We start from the raw sequence: 18542 nt of genomic DNA on the forward strand, positions 1-18542 counted from the left end.
TTAATTCAATGATTGATTGTTTTTTAAAGCTGTCCTTTCCCTTTTGTTGGAATTTTGCCTAAATCCACTAATCTCTGATTTCACAAACGAACCAGTTTAAGGCAGAGAAGAGGCGTCGGTGGGCGGGCAGATTCGTGTTCTGGACAGCAAGACATCCCTGTGGGTCCTGTCCTGGCCCGGGTGAACGATCTGGTGCTTTTAACCTCAGACGACTTGGGCGCACAAGGTCCACAGACCCGACGCCCCGGGACGTTCCAAAGGCGGCTCAGTCACGAAACTTAACTTGGCTCCAGACCACGCCTGATCTCGTCGTGTCTCCGGGCGCGCTCCAGTCGCCCTGAGACAAAACTCCAGCAGCCGTCCGCACGTCCCCATTTAGAGTACGGACCGAGGCTGTGCGTCTGGAATGACAGTGACCGTGATGCTGGAGCCGGCCGGCCGCTGCCGCTGGGACGAGCCAGTGCATATCACCGTGAGGGGCCTGGCGCCGGGGCAGCCGGTCACGCTGCGCGCGTCCCTGCGCGACGAGAAGGGCGCGCTCTTCAGGGCCCACGCGCGTTACTGCGCCGACGCCGCCGGCCTGCTGGACCTGGAGCGCGCGCCCGCGCTGGGCGGCAGCTTCGCGGGGCTCGAGCCCATGGGGCTCTTCTGGGCTCTGGAGCCCGAGAAGCCCTTGCTGCGCCTGGTGAAGCGGGACGTACAGACGCCCTTCGCCATGGAGCTGGAGGTGCTCGACGGCCACGAGCCCGGGGCCCAGCGGCTCCTGGGCCGGGCGGTGCACGAGCGCGACTTCCTGGCGCCCGGGGTGCGGCGCGAGCCGCTGCGCGCGGGCCGGGTGCGCGCCACGCTCTTCCTGCCGCCAGGTAAGCCGTCAGTATCCCTAACTGTTGATCTGTCCCTGTGCGAGAGGAAGGCAATAAGTAGGTAGCTCCCAGCATTCCAAAAGTACGTGGGGCCTGAAACTTTGCAGGAGACAGGACTGGACCGTTCGTTCGCTGTGGAGGTGATTCCGCTGTTCCAGAACAGAGTCAGGAAAGAGATCACAAGGAAAGGGAGAAAAGATAGTTGTGATGAAAAAAAAATTTTTTATATACGTAATTCCCAGTTTTTAAAGTTTTCTTTAACCAAATCTCTCAATTTTACAACTTTGCTTCTTAACTCCCACCATATATTAAAAGATTTAAGAAAATTAGGGGCCTTTCCTGGTGGCTCAGTGGTAAAGAATCCACCTGGGGTCACAAGTTCGATCCCTGATCGGGGAAGATTCCATATGCCTCCAGAGCAGCTGGTTCTGTGTACTACATCTATTGAGCCTGTGTTTCACAAGAGAAGCCACCACAATGAGGGGCCAGCGTACTAGAGATTAGACCCCACTCACCACAACTAAAGAAAAACCCACCCATCAACAAGGACCCAGCACAGTCCAAAAAAAAAAAAAAAGATTTAAGAAAATTAGCATGAAGGAGGAAAGCCTCTTGTTATCCACTGGAGATCTTTTTATATTGTTTAATTTGACCATTACATAAAAACAACCAGTGAAACTGTTAAAAGATGGTTATCTTCATTAAGAATCAGGCAAATGCATAATAAAACTGATCTCAGTGGGAGGGCAGTGAGCTTTCTTGAAGAGAGATCTTAGTGCCCTGCCCAGGAACTGACCCTGGGTAACTTGGATGAAAGCCAAGAGTCCTAACCACTAGACTACCAGGGGCTAGAGGCAAAGTGGCCCTCCCTGGCTCTTGCCACTGTTTGAAAGCAAGAATGTTTCAAGGAGACAAAAACTGTAAAGACAGGTACAAAGGTTATTAGAGACACAGCACAAAGTATGGAAGAGCACAGGGAGAAACAGATTGTTTATTTAAGACAGAATCAAGGCAGAAATGCACACTCGAAGAGGAGTGTGGGCATCCTGAGTGAGGTGCACACTAAGTCAAAAACTAGGCAGAAATGTACACCTGGAGAGAATCGGTATCGGTGTCCTCTCTAAAGAGGAAGCACGCAGTGAGTCAGAAGTCAGAAGCTCAGCAGAGATACACACCAAGAGAGGAATGTAGACGTCCTGAGTAAGGAGAAGCACAGTAAGTTACAATTTAGGTAGAGATGTACACCCAAAGAAAAAAGGGTATGGGCATCCTGAGTGAGGAGCATAGTATAGAGCTGATGTAAATCACTTATGTAAGACAGTCCTTCCTGTTCATTGTTTCCCTTTGGTCAATTGTCTCTTCGCTTTAGTAGAGCTCACCTTCTGCCACTTGCTTTGTCTGTGGAGTGTCTGGTGAGAACAAAGCTCGAATTTTACTCCACTTGACAAACACCAGGTGTCCAGTCCAGAGACCCTCTGTCTCCTACCTCAGAACTGCACACTACATTTCACACCCTCATAATTTAGAAGTCTAACATTACCAATATTTGACCAGTATGTGGAGGAAAAGGAACTTCCATGTACTGGTAAGAGAAATACAGTTACTTATCTACTCTGGAAAAAAATTGCTTTTACTTAGTAAGTTGACTATGTCATTCTACTCCTGGTACACCAGTAGGGATTTATGTTTCTAAGAGCAAATTCAACAGAAACAGCCCAAATGTCCATCAATAATAAAACTGATGCATAAATTGAGATATATTTATAGCACAAAAGTGACTGAACTAGAGTCACAGGAACCAACAGGATGAATCTCAAAAACAGTGCTGAATGAAACGTCAAGTTCCCGAAGAACACATTCAGTAGCATTACATTCAGATAACATTTTTTAAAGGGCAAACCAAACAAACTGCCACTTAAAATGTGCTTCCAAGTGGTAAGAATGTAAAAAAATCAAGAGACTGATAAATTTAGAATAGTGGAAAGTGAGGGAAGAGAAACGGGAACTCACAGGGCTTTGATGGTTAGAACTGAATTATTTCTTAAAGTTCTGGGTATAAACTACTTGCTTTATAATTATTCCTTAAAAATTGCACATTACATACAAACTTTTATGTAAATAATTAAAATGTGAAATAACTAGAAGCATACACAGTAGGTAGCTTTTTGAGTCTAACATAACACACTTGAGATTCATTTATGTTGCTCCATGCGTTTGCTAGTTCCTTCTTGTATCTTACACGTTTCCATTATATGGATATGCCACAGTTTGTTAATTCATTAGCCAGGTGGAGGACGTTTGAGTTTTGAGTCTTTGGAGATTATGAATAAAGTCACTGCAAACACTTGAATCCATGTTTCTGTGTGAACACAAGCTTTCATTTTTGGGGGTAAATACCTGGAAGTGAAGTTATACTGGGTCATAACCTAAGTGTATGTTTAAATTTATAAGAACTTGGTCAGTTGTTTTCCAGGGTGATTGTTTCATTTTGCATCCTCACTGTCGCCCTTAAAAATAAAAGTTAGTTACTGGACTAGCAAAAACTGGGTTAACTTGGGAATAACAGAGAATTGTAATTTGGAAGAAGCATGCTATGGCAAAAACTGTAGGCAAGTCCAACAGAACAAGGAGAGGAATTGTATTTTACAGAGAAAAAGAAGGAAGTTGGGAGCTGTTGTTTTGAACAAAAATCCATCAAAGAAGAGTTTGGGGTGTCGACAATTTTTCATTGCTGAATTGCTGGGGTAGTCAATTTCTTGGAGGGGAGGCAATATACATCTTTTTCTGTTGGGGCCTGTAATTGATGATTCTTTCCTGTTGATGATCCTTCTGTTGTGATCTATAAGGGACAGTTATTCCTACAATTGATGTGGAGTGGTACTGCATGGCAGTTCTCCAGTTCTGTCCTCCTGACTCCATTTTGGTGAGGTTTCCCTTTATTAATTTTCACATTTCTCCCTTTTAATTAAGATTTTTCTCCAAAAACACCACCGATCAAGAGTCAGTGGTCTTTTGTCCTTCAACGTCTGGAAGAACCTTTCCTAGCTGTCACGTCCCTTGTTAGAAACTGCACAAATTAGAAACTTACTGAGGTCACATTTGAGTAACAAGGAGGTGTAGAAGGGAGAACTTTCCAGCACTTTGCATCTATAGTCCATATTTATCAAGACCCTAAGCAATAGGGTACATACACCATTTGGGGTACATTGTTTTTACAAAGGTCTAGTGGGCAACAAGTACAGAATCAAAAATAACAGGACAATTCCAAACTGTAGGCTGAAGGTAGCCAGCTGAACAAATACTTGTCTTTGTTCAGTTACTAAATCATGTCTGACTCTTTTGCAACCCCATGAACTATAGTCTGCTAGGCTCCTCCGTTTATGGGATTTCTCAGGCAAGAATACTGGAGTCAGTTGCCATTTCTTTCTCCAGGGGAATCTTCCCAACCCAGGGATCACACCCGGGTCTCTTGCATTGATTCGCAAGTGGGTTCTTTACCACTGAGCCGCTAGGGAAGCCCCAGGCACTTATTCTGATTTCGAGGCAAAAAGTTCTCCCTATGGAAGTGAACCTAGAATCATAGAGGTCTCCTGGAAGTCCCCATTTAAAACAGCCATGAGAGCAAAATAGAATAGTGAATACAATAAGAGCACACAAAATCTAAAAGAATTAACCCAGTGCATTTGGGAAGATATACTGCAGGTATAAACACAAAGCAATAGCTAATGAACTCTTCATGAAGACAGCAAAACTTCAAAGATATTTTAAAAACAGTAGTGTAATCTCAAAAGAACTCTTTGGAAACAAATATGTTATCAGTAAGTAGCATGGTATGTAAGGTTGCAAGTTCAGTTATCCTGAATTCGGATAAGAATCCAGTCAGTTATCAGTCCAGATAAAAAAAAAGACATGTGAATCTTGAACTTTCTAATAGTCTTGTCCCTGACATTTTGGCAAAGATGTCTGGTTAGATGGTATCTGCTTCGGTTCTGGGAAGTCTTTGCTTTCAGGTCATCCTCTGGTGTAAGGTTCAGTCAGGGTTTGGTGCCCTCTTGAGATGTGTCATGTGAAATGAAGAGCCTGTTCCCTGGAGTTTGGCAGCACAAGGATTGGTTAGCAGAACCTGAAAGTGGCCTTTCCAGTGAGATTAAATGAGACTTTTTGGAGGTATCTTTTCCAGTAAATGAAATCTCTAAAGTACAAGATATGATGCTTAAGGTTTTCATCTCCTGGGAGGGTTCTGTGACAAGACTGCTCTATCAAAGCATGTTTATTTTTAATGGAAGCAACTAGGCCTTTACACTACGATGTATACTTTTTTTATCAGCTGTGAATCAAAAGATGCAGGGGTCAGGTATATTGGATGTCTTGTGACTTTCTCAAAGGGTGAGAGTTTTTGAGTTCCAAAGGGGATGGAACTGAGATTTAGAAGGACCAACAGCAATGCTTTTGGCCAAGGTATTTGGAGGGTTTTACAAATTTTGCCAATTGAGTCTTAAAGTGCCCTTAGTTTGTTTGACTTACCCTGAGGATTGAGAATAAGCACAGTGAAAGTGTTGTGAAACCAGCCAAACAGCACAGACTTATTGAAGTACTTGATCAGTTAAACAGGTTCCCTGATCTCTAGGCAGTTCAAGAGGGCTTCCTCAGGAAGGGATAATCTTTTACTAACAGAATTTTAGGAATTTTCCGACAAAGGTCCATCTAGTCAAAGCTATGGTTTTTCCAGTAGTCATGTATGGATGTGAGAGTTGGACTATAAAGAAAGCTGAGCACCGAAGAATTGATGCCTTTGAACCGTGGTGTTGGAGAAGAGTCTTGAGAGTCCCTTGGACTGCAAGGAGATCAAACCAGTCAATTCTAAAGGAAACCAATCTGGAATATTCATTAGAAGGACTGATGCTAAAGCTGAAACTCCAATACTTTGGCCACCTGATGGGAAGAACTGACTCATTAGAAAAGACCCTGATGCTGGGAAAGATTGAAGGCAGGAGAAGGGACGACAGAGGATGAGATGGTTGGATGGCATCACTGACTCAATGGACATGAGTTTGAGCAAACTCTGGGAGTTGGTGATGGGTAGGGAAGCCTGGCGTGCTGCAGTCCATGGGGTCGCAAACAGTTGGACATGACCGAATGACTGAACTGAACAGAATTTTAGCTATAGAAGAAGCAGTGACCTGTCTACAGGGGAAAGTTTCACTCCAGTGAGAAGAATACAAACCATGACTAAAACATATTTAGTTTCGTGAGACAGAGGAAGCTGAATGAAATCCATTTGCAAAACTCCCATGTTCCATCAGACAATTCAGTGGCCAGGAGTTGTGCAAACAGGTTTTCCTGGATTCTAGCTTGAACAGGTTGGACAAGTGAGGTGCAGGCACTTTTTGTGGCCTTATATTTCCCCACTGATATTTGCTTGTGAATGCTATCATTTTGCCAGTAGACTAATGGTTTAATGTGTGCACAGAGGTAAGTAGTGGCAATTTTTGAATTTCTGGTAAGACCAGATTGTTGGCTTTTTTTAAAGTTAAGTATGTAGAGACTGGGCCATAAGAGAAGTATTTGGAATCCATTTTTGACAGTGGGCAGCTAGCTCAAGAAAACCTCATAATTGGCACTTAATTATAGATTTCCAGATGTACAGGATGCCCCAGATCTACCTAGAACCAAAAGGAATCTGTTTTCCATAATCAGATGCCCTAAATACCCAACTTGCATTAGAGGAACCTGTAGTTTTTTTTAGAGACTTTCTGTCCTTTGAAGACTGAAAGTTTTAAAAGGTGGATGCTCTCTTGCCATGAAGAGTTTTACAGAGAGCAGAGAAGCAAATCATTCATGTACTGTGACAAAGTAAAGCCTGGAGAAAGGTTTATATCACCCAAATCAGCTTTTAAGACTTGTAAAAAGTAAGAAGAACTGTCTGTGAAAGCCTGGGACATTGCTGTCCAGGTGAATTGCCTTTTTTCCTACATGAAAGCAAACATGCATTCACTCACCTCATCAATTAAAATACTAAAGAACGCACTGTATAAATCAGTTATGGTGAAAAAGTTGCTTTCATTGGGACTAGATATCACTCGTGTTTGGGGCGTAGGAACAACAAGGCGACAAAGGATAACCATGTTTTTTTGCTTATAACTCTTGGACAAACTTCTCGCCCGATGTATTAGGTTTTCTCATAGCGTAAATGGGCTTCTCAGGTGGCACAGTGGTAAGGAACCTTCCTGCCAATGCAGGAGACCTGAGTTCAATCCCTGGGTCAGGAAGATCCCCTGGAGAAGGAGATGGCAACCCACTCCAGTATTCTTGCCTGGGAAATGCCATGGACAGAGGAGCCTGGCAGGCTACAGTCCATGAGGCTGCAAAGAGTCAGAAGCAACTGAGCACACACAATCTAAATAGCAGTGTTCCAGGGACTAGTACAGGTGATAATGAGGCCCTGAGAATTTTAATCCTCTATTATAGGTTTGATGCCTTGCAGGAATTCTTTATTTCTAGGATACTGATTGACTTAGGGAGAAGTTTGAACGTTGTTTGAATTCAACATTCAACATCTGTTTGAATGTTGATAGAAGTTGCATTGTGGATTCCTCTAATATCAGCTGCAGATTTTGCCTGTAAAGAGGATGATGGTAGCTGTCAAACAGGGACAATTATCAGTGTTCTCCAGATTCAGCTACAGTGCCATCAAAAATGGAGCTAATAAAATATGTCAAAGTGAAACTATTAATTGCTCAGTCATGTCCAACTCTTTGTGACTTCATGGACTATAGCTCACCAGGCTCCTCTGTCCATGGAATTCTTCAGGCAAGAATACTGGAGTGGGTTGCCATTCCCTTCTCTAGGGGATCTTCCCAACCCAGGGGCAAACCCACATTGCAGGCAGATTCTTTACTGTCAGAGCCACCAGGAAAACCATCAGAAATGGAGTCAATAAAAGATGTCAAAGGGTTACTTAATTTACTTGGTTGGCTATTCTGATTGCTACTGTCAGATTCCAGAATTATCTCTCTGTTTGGGGAGAGAGAAATTCCAGCATGATATTTTTCTAAGTCTCAGTCTAATAAATGAATAGGGGCAGAGGAACTCAGGAGAAAAGGGTGTATTCTGTGAAGGAAACAAAAGGAAATAGGTTCAGAGACAGGAACTTCTTGAGATTCATTAGAGATTCCAACTAATTGAACTATTTTAGAACTCCAAAGCAGGGGCTGCTTTACAGAAGTGGGGTTGAGTACTAGGAGTGTAGCTCTGGTGTCATTAAGGATAGAAAGAGCTTCATCCTTAATCTGGAGAAATGTTTCCGCAGGTGGATCAAGACGGAGGATTGGGAAGAGCCCCTGTAGTTCCTTGAAGCTCCATCATTCGAAATTAAGAGGACACTGGAAAGGCTGGCTAGAAGGCTGAAGGCACCTTGAGTGCTAAAATTCTTCAGTGTCCTGTGTCTTCCCAATAATAGGAGCAACTAGAAGGTTTGGGGCTCTATACCTTCATTTGCCAGAATTGAAAATTAAGAAATCTAGTGATCTTTCTTATCAGTTGACTCATCTACCTTGCAAGTGAACTGATGTGCCAAATTAAATCTGGAGTGGACACAGTTTTCTCATTCCACCCTGCTTATTTCAAATAAAGAGGAACCTCCTGGCTCAGCACATAAACAGAGTTAAAGGTTACCAGAGTGGATTCACCACCTGAGGGAAAACAGGAACTTCCTTTGCAAACAAATGAGAATTTGTCTGCTTTGCAAACATTCCGAGAACAATTCTAATTGTCATGAACAGGTTCATCAGATTTTTGTGTCCAAGTCTGAATTTTGTTTCAATCAATAGTTTTAGGAAAAGCTACTGTAACTGCTCAGTAGAGGTTTCCAGAAAATATTCTAGCATTTGGCCAAAAGTTAGGGGTTTTTCTAAATTCTGTTTGGGCTGTTCCCATCAGACAGCCTTAATCACATATTTGGGTTGACCCTCACCAATAAGCAGGTGGGCTAACTGATAAAACTCTAAGCAACCAGGTTGGGAAGTTTGAATAAAATGTGTTAGACTCTTCAGCAAACCTGTGAGGGTTCTCGGTTACTCTGGGAAACTCTTCAACTATGACTCCCAATTCAGCCTTAGTCTAGGGAACATAAGAAAGAAAAGGTTTATCTGGGTGCTCGGAAGACATAATTTTAGAAAGGCAGGTTCTAACAAGTTCAGAGGAGTAGGGAGTGGAGAGAAGTGCCAAGAGAAACAGAAAGTCAGTGAGAGCATTGGACTGGGGAAACTGAGGGTATAGAGGAGACGGAGACAGTGCAGCAAGGGAGGAGGCGGTGGCACTGGAGGGGGTGCCCGAGTACAGTAAGTGGCTGAAGGGAGAGGGAAAGAGAGGCCTCAGAAGCATTTTGACTCCTTCAGTTGTTCGTTTACCTCAGTTAATTTCGAAAGTGTAATTTGCAGAGAAGTAATTCAAGATTGCCAGTAATGATCGGAAGCCTCAGAATGCCAGTTAAACAGATGTCTAATTCAATTTTAAGAAAAGTAAGTTTGGGGAGCTCAAATGTTCCTCATAATGTTGATTGGTGTTCTCAAATATTTTTCAGTCCATTTAATTAGAAATGCACATGAGAAAAAAAAAAAAAAAAGAAATGCACATGAGGAGGGACCAAAGTTTTTAAACGTAAAACCAGCCGGGGTCCCAGAAAGGAGGGGGGCATTGTCAAAGCATTTTGATGACAGGGATCCCATTTCTTAAAGATTTTTCTCTAGAGCAAAAAGAAAAATTCCTAGACAGCAGAGTTCCAACAGGCACAGCCCAGTACCTAAAGAAATCAGACCAAAGACCAAAGGAATACTCTCAGAAAGGACAAAGCCTTTAAATAGTCGCAAATAAAGATTGGAGAACTCAAAATGCAGGCAGTGGAGCTTGAAATCAGGACAGACTTACCCTCAAACTCCAGGCTTGGCTAGAAGGCAGTGAGCACATGGACTCTGTGGGGATGAGCACCTGTGTCCTCACCAACCTGGGAGTTTGGAGGAGATCTCTTAGGATCCCACTTCTGAGCACCAAGTAATGCTGACCTTAAAACAGTTGTTTTACCAGCAGAAATGGGTTAATTCTAGAACACCAGAGAAGTGCAATTCAGGACAAGCAAGCCATGGCAAAAACCATAGGCAAGTTCAACAAATCAAAGAAGGGAATGTTACTTTATAGAGAAAAAGGAGGAAGGTGGGAGGGGTTGCTTCCAGTAGAAGTCTATAGGAGGTAAGTGACAGTTTAGGGCCATGATGGTTTCTCATTGGCTGAATTCCTGGGGTAGTCAATTTCTTGGAAGGGATGCAATGTACATCCTTTTTGTTGTTGTTGTTGAGGCCTGTGATTGATGATTCTTTCCTGTTGATTCTTCTGTTGTGATTTGTAATTGAAAATTCTTCCTATAATTGATGTGGAGTGGTACTCATAAAAGTAGTACATGTTCTTTGCAAAAATCTGTGGGGCTTTGAGGCCCTGGGTGTAGAGGGGAATGTGGGTTTAAACTATGCCACAGTCTGGACCTTTGAAGACCAGAGTTGTTTAGCATTTCTGATCATCAACGGAAAACTGTGACATCACCAAAGAGGCAAAAATGGCTTTTGACACCACGGCAAAGAGTTTCAAGTATAGTTTAACTCTATGTTTTTTCTTCCCAAGAACCTGCTCCCTTTCCTGGGATTGTGGACATTTCTGCAGCTGGAGGTGGCTTTCTGGAATATCGAGCTAGTCTGCTGGCTGGGAAGGGTTTTGCTGTGTTGGCGCTGGCTTATTATAACTATGAAGACCTCCCCAAAACCCTACGACATGTCCACCTGGAGTACTTTGAAGAAGCTGTGAACTACTTGCTTAATCACCCTCAGGTTGGAACTTCTCTAGTTTCATGTTCTACATATCAGTTCTCCTTCTGAAATGCTCTTGGTTTTCACAGAACTTGACAAATTCATGACAGCCACTATCTGCCCCCAACACACACTACCTTTTCATAGTCACTTCTCCCAGACAGTTTCCATGCAATTAGATGTTATTGTTAGATTTCCTGCTGGTAAAAGTCCTAGTTGAAATTATGGAATTTTAAACTCCAGTATTTTATCATATTTCATTAAGAGCTCAACACATTGAGAACCCTCGGTTTGACCCAGGAAGTAAGAGGGGAAGGGGAAGTAATCACTCCCTCCAGAAGGCTGTCTCATTTAAATGTTTGTGTTTTACAATCCTCTGTTCCATGTGACCATCTGAGAGCAGAGTACTCACTTTTAACAAATCACCTAGTGGTAAAGGACCTGGGTAGTAGGAAATGTTTGAGGGTTCAGTACATCAGAGGATTAGAACATATACCTTGCTCAGGATATTAGAGGATTAATAGGATTGTTTATTTTATAATTCAATCAGAGCTCAAGGTAGATGAAAGCCTTGGAGCTCCTAAAGAAGGTGATGGGGTGTAGTGGAACCACTATAATAGTGTATTTGATAGAGAAAAGTTAAATTTGAGGTTTGATTTTGCCAGTTACTAGCTCCTTGACCTTGGGGCTTCTGTATCATACTCTCAAAAATTGGGATCACTATAATATCCCATTCCTAGTACCTTTATAAGGAATAAATAGTTGAAATCAGTCAAGAGTGCTATTGTAGAAACCATGATCCAAAAAAATAGCTGTTGATAGGTCAATCAAAAGGCCATTTACAGCAGAAGAATTCGGTAATTGACGAGAACAATCTTTCTGGAATAGGGCAAACTCAAACTACACTGGAGGGGACTGAGCAGAGAATTAAGACAAGAAAGTGAATAACTACAGACAAAATTTCCCACAAGTTTTGCTGTGAAAAGGAGTATAGACTAGGGCAGAGTGGATTTGAGGTCAAGGGATTGTTATTAAGGGCTTCCCAGGTGGTGCTTTTGGTAAAGAACCTGCCTGCCAATGCAAGAGATATGAGATGGGGCGGGGGGGGTGGGGAGCGGCTGGGGGGCTCAGTTCCTGGGTCGGGAAGATCCCCTGGAGGAGGACATGGCAACCCACTCCAGTATTCTTGCCTGGAGAGTCCCATGGACAGGGAGAGAGGAAAAGACCATTGGAGGTTTGGTGGTCAAGGAACTTCAAGGCCAAAGTATTTCGTTGTCCTCCACTTGGCTGTTGAAGACACTAGGAATGGTGATGGAGAAATTGTGGGAAGCAAGGTACAACGAAAGGTTAAGTCAATATCCCAAGGCTGCAGACCTTGATAACTGGGAGAGCCCAGATTCAGGCACAGTTCCCCGACTCTCAAGTCCAGGCACTACTGGCCACACTGCACTGTTCATGGACTCATTCTCCTTCTCCCTTTGACCTTTTCTCAGGTGAAGGGTCCAGGAGTTGGGCTGCTTGGGATTTCAAAAGGAGGCGAGCTCTGCCTCTCCATGGCTTCCTTCCTGAAGGGCATCTCTGCGGCCGTCATAATCAACAGCTCTGTGCACAATGTCTGGGGAACCTTACACTACAAAGGTGAGACTCTGCCGCCTGTGGGTTTCAACCAAAATCGAATCAAGATGACCAAAGATGGCTTTGTAGACATTGTGGAAGTCCTGAACAGCCCTTTGGAAGGACCTGACCAGAAGAGCTTCATTCCTGTGGAAAGGGCTGAGTGCCCCTTCCTGTTTCTTGTGGGTCAGGATGACCACAACTGGAAGAGTGAATTCTATGCTAACGAGGCCTCTAAACGCTTGCAGGTCCATGGGAAGGCAAAACCCCAGGTCATCTGTTACCCAGGCACGGGGCACTACATTGAGCCTCCTTACTTCCCCCTGTGCCTGGCTTCCCTGCACACCATAGTGGGCACTCCTGTCATCTGGGGAGGGGAGCCCAGGGCTCATGCCAGGGCCCAGGTAGATGCTTGGCAGCAGCTCCAGACTTTCTTCCATAAACACCTGGGTGGGGCAAAGGGGACAATTCCAGCCAAGCTGTGATCAAGGGAAGGACAGAACAGCTAGGAACAGCTGCCACAGTTAGTGTATACCAGTGTAGGTTTCTTCTGTTCAATAATTACTTAGAGTTCTTCCTCTTCAGTGTTAAAGTGAACTTACCAAGAAGCTTTTTAGATTTTTATAAATTACATACATTTTCAGTTGTTTGAGTGGAGAGTGATTCTACAGAAAATGAAACAAATGGCCAAAAAAACATAATTGACAAGGCTTTAGCTCTGAAAGGGAAAGGTATAATACCCAGTTAATAGTACCTAGTACACAATTAGTGCTCCATAATTATTTGAATTATTTATTATTATAATTTAGTTTTTAATGAATAAATGATTACCTATTGTGGAAAAAAGAATACAAAATATCAAAAACATTATCAGATTTGAGTTTCTAATTTAAGAATGGAAGTGAACATCATAGCTGTAAATTAGTATACTAGTTAGATAACTACTTAGATGAAAACTACTAAAAATTTTCAAAGCAAATATGTTTTTAGTTCTTGAATCTTCTTGAATGAGGAAGAAGTCTCCTAGTGCAAATGTATTTTAATTACTTTTTTCATTTTCACATATGGACTTTATGATTTAGTTGTTTTGAAAGCTGGTATAACATCATTTAGATGAATTTCATAAGTGACTTTAATATTGATTAGCATACAAATGAATGATTTGGTTTTGTATTACTTGATATAAATACACATTAAACTTACTAAACTTTTCTAAAGCTGAATGTGTTTAAAATAAAAGATACTTTAATTTATGATCATGGTATTTTGGTTTCTCAACTTTCTTTTTCAATAAAGCATCTTCTGACAGATGTTTTCTCTTGAAACTCAAAAACAGTGCTCCTTTTGCTTAGTCAGAGTTTTCTTCTGTCCCACTGTGAGGCAGGTGTCATCTCCATTTTACAGATGAAGAAACCAAAACTCAGAAAAATTTTTGCATGGTACCTGTAGAGCTGGGGCTCAGTCTCCCCACATCCAGTTTCTTCTCTCTTTGTTAAGCTCATCCATGCTCTCTGCAGGATAACAGCCCCAGCCACAGGGAAAGGAAGTGGCTCTTCTTCTACCTAAGTTTTCAGTGGATTTCCTGAACTTGTAGTGTGAGGGTAGGGGTGGTTTCAGGGCACTAATGTTAAAAGTATAGTTCTGGAACCATGTTTAAATCCTTGCCTTTACTTAGTAGTATGGTTTTGCCGGAGCTGACAGGCAACTTAAAATGCCTACACCCCCTTCCCTTGATTATTAACAATGTGTATGTGATTTGCCCTCCTCCCTTCCTCTTTCCATATTTCTCTTTCCACCACTTTTTGTAAATAGTTGATGGAATCTCCCATCAATCAAGCTGGAGAGTCAGGCTTCTCTAGAGATTCTGGGGCTGATCTTGAGGGATAAAAGGCAGCAGCAGCAGAAATTTGGGGGCCAATAAATGACCAAGTGAAACTGCAAACCATATGTTTCAAAAGACACAAAGATGATTTCCTCTTTAAATTCTTGTTAGTAGGAGAATCTAACAAAAGGGGACTAGAGATGCCATAGGCTTATGTTCTGGAGGGAGATGTGAAATACTATGATGTGAAGATTAGAAAAGAATTCAGATAGTGGCGTTTGATATGGGTCTTAACAGATAGGATCTCTCTTTTTCTAAATCTAAAGTAATAAAAATTCATAGAAAACTTGGAAAATAGAGAAAATTATTCAGCAGAAAAGGAATTGCATATAATCCATTCGCTAGAAACTAACATACTTAACATGTCAGAATATTTCCATTTCCCTCTAGGCTTTTTGTTGTATGTATTGAGTTTTTACTCAAGTGTGCATCCTTTTTACTTTAATATCATATGGTGATTATTTTACCATGTTAGTATTATATTCTTCAAACACATGACTTTTTAAAAACAGTGATGTGTATTCTACTGATTGGTGCTACTACCCTTCATTTAATCAATCCTCTGTTGTTAGCTCTTGACATTGTTGATAGTTTTTCTTTATAAATTCTGTTCTGAGATGAAGGGACATACACATGTATAAGTCTGTGTGTGTCACTGAGTATTTCTTTAAGAAAGATTCTTTGAAAGGAAATTACTATGCATACCAGAAATGACCAACCACACCATCAAGGACACTGTATGAAACAGCCGTGTTGCCAACATTGGTGCAATATGTGTGTATGTGTGCCTTTGTGTCTAATCCTTTATAACTTTATAAATTTTATGGTTTGAAAAGATAATCTTGTATTACTGTACTTTTTTTGTTGTTGCTGTTAGTAAAGTTGAATATCTCCCCCTCTTATTGGGAAAATATCTGTATTCCTTTTAAACTACATTTCCCATTCCTTCAGAATGTTCTCCTATTTCTTTATGACCTACAGCAGCATTTGATTATGTATTACAGAAGTAAATAATTCTCATATATGTTGACCACATTACATCATCTTGTTAGCTGCCATTTAAATTATGTGTACGTGTGTTAATATATGTATGTGTTAAATTTTGCAAGATGAGTTGATGATGGAAGGTGGAAATGATAAGAAATATGTACCTGCCTGCACCTTTCTCCCAACCTCCAGCACAGAGTTCCTAAAACTCTTATAAATACCTAAGTGATAGCAGCACTCGCTGCATCTTCTGTTCTATTGAGGTGACTCTAAGTGGGCTCCGGGAGGCGGGACTGCGTGGGCACCCGTAACCAGAAAGACCAATCCATGATTAGAAGCTTGGAATTTTCAGCTGTCTCTCCCAATTTTCCAGAGAGACAAGGGGCCAGAAACTGAGTTAATAATTGAGCATGCCTATGTGAGGAAAGGGCTTCCCTGGTAGCTCAGCTAGTAAAGAATCCTCCTGCAATGCAGGAGACCCTGGTTTGATTCCTGGGTCGAGAAGTGCTCCTGGAGAAGGGATAGGCTACCCACTCCAGTATTCTTGGGCTTCCAAGGTGGCTCAGACAATAAATAATCTGACCCCTATGTGGGAGACCTGGGTTAGATCCCTGGTTTGGGAAGATCCCCTAGAAAAGGGCATGGCAACCCAGTTCAGTATTCTTGCCTGAAGAATCTCCATGGACAGAGGGGCCTGGCAAGCCACAGTCCATGGGGTCGCAAAGAGCTGGACATGATTTAGCAACTAAGCATATGTGAGGAAGCCTCCACAGAAATCCCAATAGTACAGGGTTTGGAGAGCTTTCAGTTTGGTGAACACATCCACACTGCTAGGGAGACATACCTCAGCTCCACAGGGACAAAAGCTCCTGCACTGGGACTCTCCCAGACCTCGCCCAGTGGAACTCTTCATCTGGCTGTTCCTCTGTATCCTTTATCATATTCTTCAATAAGGTAGTTGATGTACGGGTTTCCCTGAGTTCAGCAAGCTGCTCTGGCAAATCAGTAGAACCTGAAGAAGGGATTGTAGAAACCTCGGATTTATAGCCTAATCACACAGAGATTGTGGGTAACCTGAGGACCTACTACTTGCAATTGGCACCTGGGGTGGGGTGAGAGCAGTGATGTGGGACTGAGACCTTAACCTCAGGGAACTGACACCATCTCCAGGTAGACAGTGTTAGAACTGAATTAAATTCTAGGACATCAGATGGTTGTCTCAAAGATTTACACCACACATATGGTGACCAGAAGTGTCAGAAATGCAGTGTTCTGAGTAGTAAAGGAGTCACACAGAAAAGAGACACAGGAGGAGAACAGTAGGTTTTTCCTAATATACACAAGGCATTTTAGGAAGCGGAAATGATTGCTGAGATACACAATTCAGTTGATGAGCTCAAAAACAAAATAGACATGGCTAGCAGTCAAATTAGGATTCATAAGAAGACTTAAGAAATCTCTCACAATTTCCAGAAATAAGAGGTAGGATATGTATGAGAAAAAAATTAAGGCATAGAAGACTGTAAACCACAATCTGTTCTACTAGCAGCAATGGTCTTGGTTTTGAATTAACAAATAACAGAATAGGCTTCACCAAGCACCAAGTTTACTTAGATTTAAAAATTCAGGATAAGAGAAAACACAACCACAGTATAAAGTCATCATGCTCTCAGGAAGCATGTGCTCACACAAGATGAGGCTGAATATTGTGTAGGCAACTTTTGGCTTCAGATTAAAAGGCTCTATACAGAAGTGAATAGAAAGTCATTAAAAATTTCCAACGGTGTACTGAAGAATTAATACTAACAAACAAGAGCCTGGCTTTTACTCTTGGCCACCAGAGGGCTTCCCGGTGGCTCAATGGTAAAGAATCTGCCCGTCAGTGTAGGAGACTCTGGTTCAATAGTGGATCAGGAAGATCTCCTGGAGGAGGGCATAGCAACTCACTCCAGTATTCTTGCTGGGAAAACCCAGGGACAGAGGATCCTGGCAGGTTAGAGTCCATGGGGTCGCAAAGAGTCAGGCACGACTGAGCAGCCCTGGCAAACTAACGTACTGCAAATTGATCTACAGATTCAATCTAACCTCCATCAAAATTCCACCAAGTTTCTTTGCAGAGACCGGTATGTTGGTCTTAAAATTCCTATGGAAACTCAAGAAACCCATAATCTTGACAAAGAATAATAAAACTGGAAAACTCACAATGACCAATTTTAAAACTTGCTAGAAAGCAACACTAATTAAAACAATGCGGTACATGGCAAAAGAATAGACAAAAAGATCAATGGAATAGAAATGAGATTCCAGAAATAAATCCTGACATTTACCACACTTACAGTCAATTGATTTTTGACAAGAAAATTCAAGGGAGAAAGAATGGTCTTTTCAACAAATTGTGTTGACACAATAGAATATCCATATGAAAAGAATGAATTGCAATCCTACCTCACAGCAAACACAACTCAAAATTGATTAAAAGTGTAAATGTAAGAGATATAGACACAAATCTTTGTAACTCTGGATTAGATAATGGTTTGACATCAAAGCATAAGCAAAAACAGAAAAAATAAATGAATTGGACATCAAATTTATGCACCAAAGGATACTGTTAGGTAGTGAGAATATGAAAAAGGAGTCCAAAATGATGGCGGCTAAAAGACAAGGAAGGGAAAAGCCCGCGAAAATAAAATAAAGGAAGGTCCGAGGAGAGGACCAGAGGACCTCAGGTAGAACAAACAGCACTCCCGGCTAGCCCAATTTACATAGGGCAGGCCCAGGGGGAGGAAAAAACATAAAAAGAGGAGCCAAAGTGCCTGGGCTCTCTCTCCCGCGTGCGTGCGCGCACTCTCTCTCTCTCTTTCTTCACGTCTTTTGGGTCAGCATGCCCTCACGCCTCGAGGATGTATTTTCCTTTTATTTTCTAAATAAAACTGACCTGTAACATGGAGCTGTAACACTGATCTATCTGAGAGCTGTGACACAGTCTGTCCGAGAGCTGAGATATGTTCTGTCCTAGGGCTTTAACGTCCATCACTTCAAATTTTTGTTGTGATGAGACAGAACCGAGGAAATTACACACTCCCCTGACAATACCATTAAAAACCTGAAAAGACATCTCACACAGTGGTAAGAAATATTTCCAAATCACATATATGTTAGAGACTTGGGCCTAGAACATATAAAGAACTCTTTCAATTCAATGGTAAAAAGCAGCAAGAGAAAAGCAACTAGAAACATACATAAGAATTCCCATAAAAATTTCAGCTGAGGAACTTCCCTGGTGTCCAGTGGTAACGAATCCACCTACCACTGCAGGGGACATGACTTGGATCCCTGGTTCAGGAA

General features: G+C 42.1%; 1 protein-coding gene across 1 annotated transcript; it reads left to right on the forward strand.

The window, feature by feature from the left end:
* The first annotated feature begins 400 nt into the window (after window positions 1-400).
* Window positions 401-13719, forward strand: LOC129620663 (acyl-coenzyme A thioesterase 1-like). The gene is made up of 3 exons (XM_055536437.1): window positions 401-863; window positions 10533-10735; window positions 12208-13719. Exons 1-3 carry the CDS (start codon window positions 407-409, stop codon window positions 12811-12813), a joined length of 1266 nt encoding a protein of 421 aa, XP_055392412.1. The 5' UTR covers window positions 401-406; the 3' UTR covers window positions 12814-13719.
* Window positions 13720-18542: the final 4823 nt, after the last annotated feature.

This window comes from Bubalus kerabau, chromosome 10 (genome assembly GCF_029407905.1).
Source record: "Bubalus kerabau isolate K-KA32 ecotype Philippines breed swamp buffalo chromosome 10, PCC_UOA_SB_1v2, whole genome shotgun sequence".
Classification (NCBI taxonomy): domain Eukaryota; kingdom Metazoa; phylum Chordata; class Mammalia; order Artiodactyla; family Bovidae; genus Bubalus; species Bubalus kerabau.

Excerpts from the sequence above, each read along its gene's own strand:
- LOC129620663 (XM_055536437.1), top strand. The coding sequence starts at position 407 with ATGACAGTGACCGTGATGCTGGAGCCGGCCGGCCGCTGCCGCTGGGAC. Across the intron at positions 864-10,532 it reads CACGCTCTTCCTGCCGCCAG|AACCTGCTCCCTTTCCTGGG; the intron begins GTAAGCCGTCAG and ends TTTCTTCCCAAG. Across the intron at positions 10,736-12,207 it reads ACTTGCTTAATCACCCTCAG|GTGAAGGGTCCAGGAGTTGG; the intron begins GTTGGAACTTCT and ends ACCTTTTCTCAG.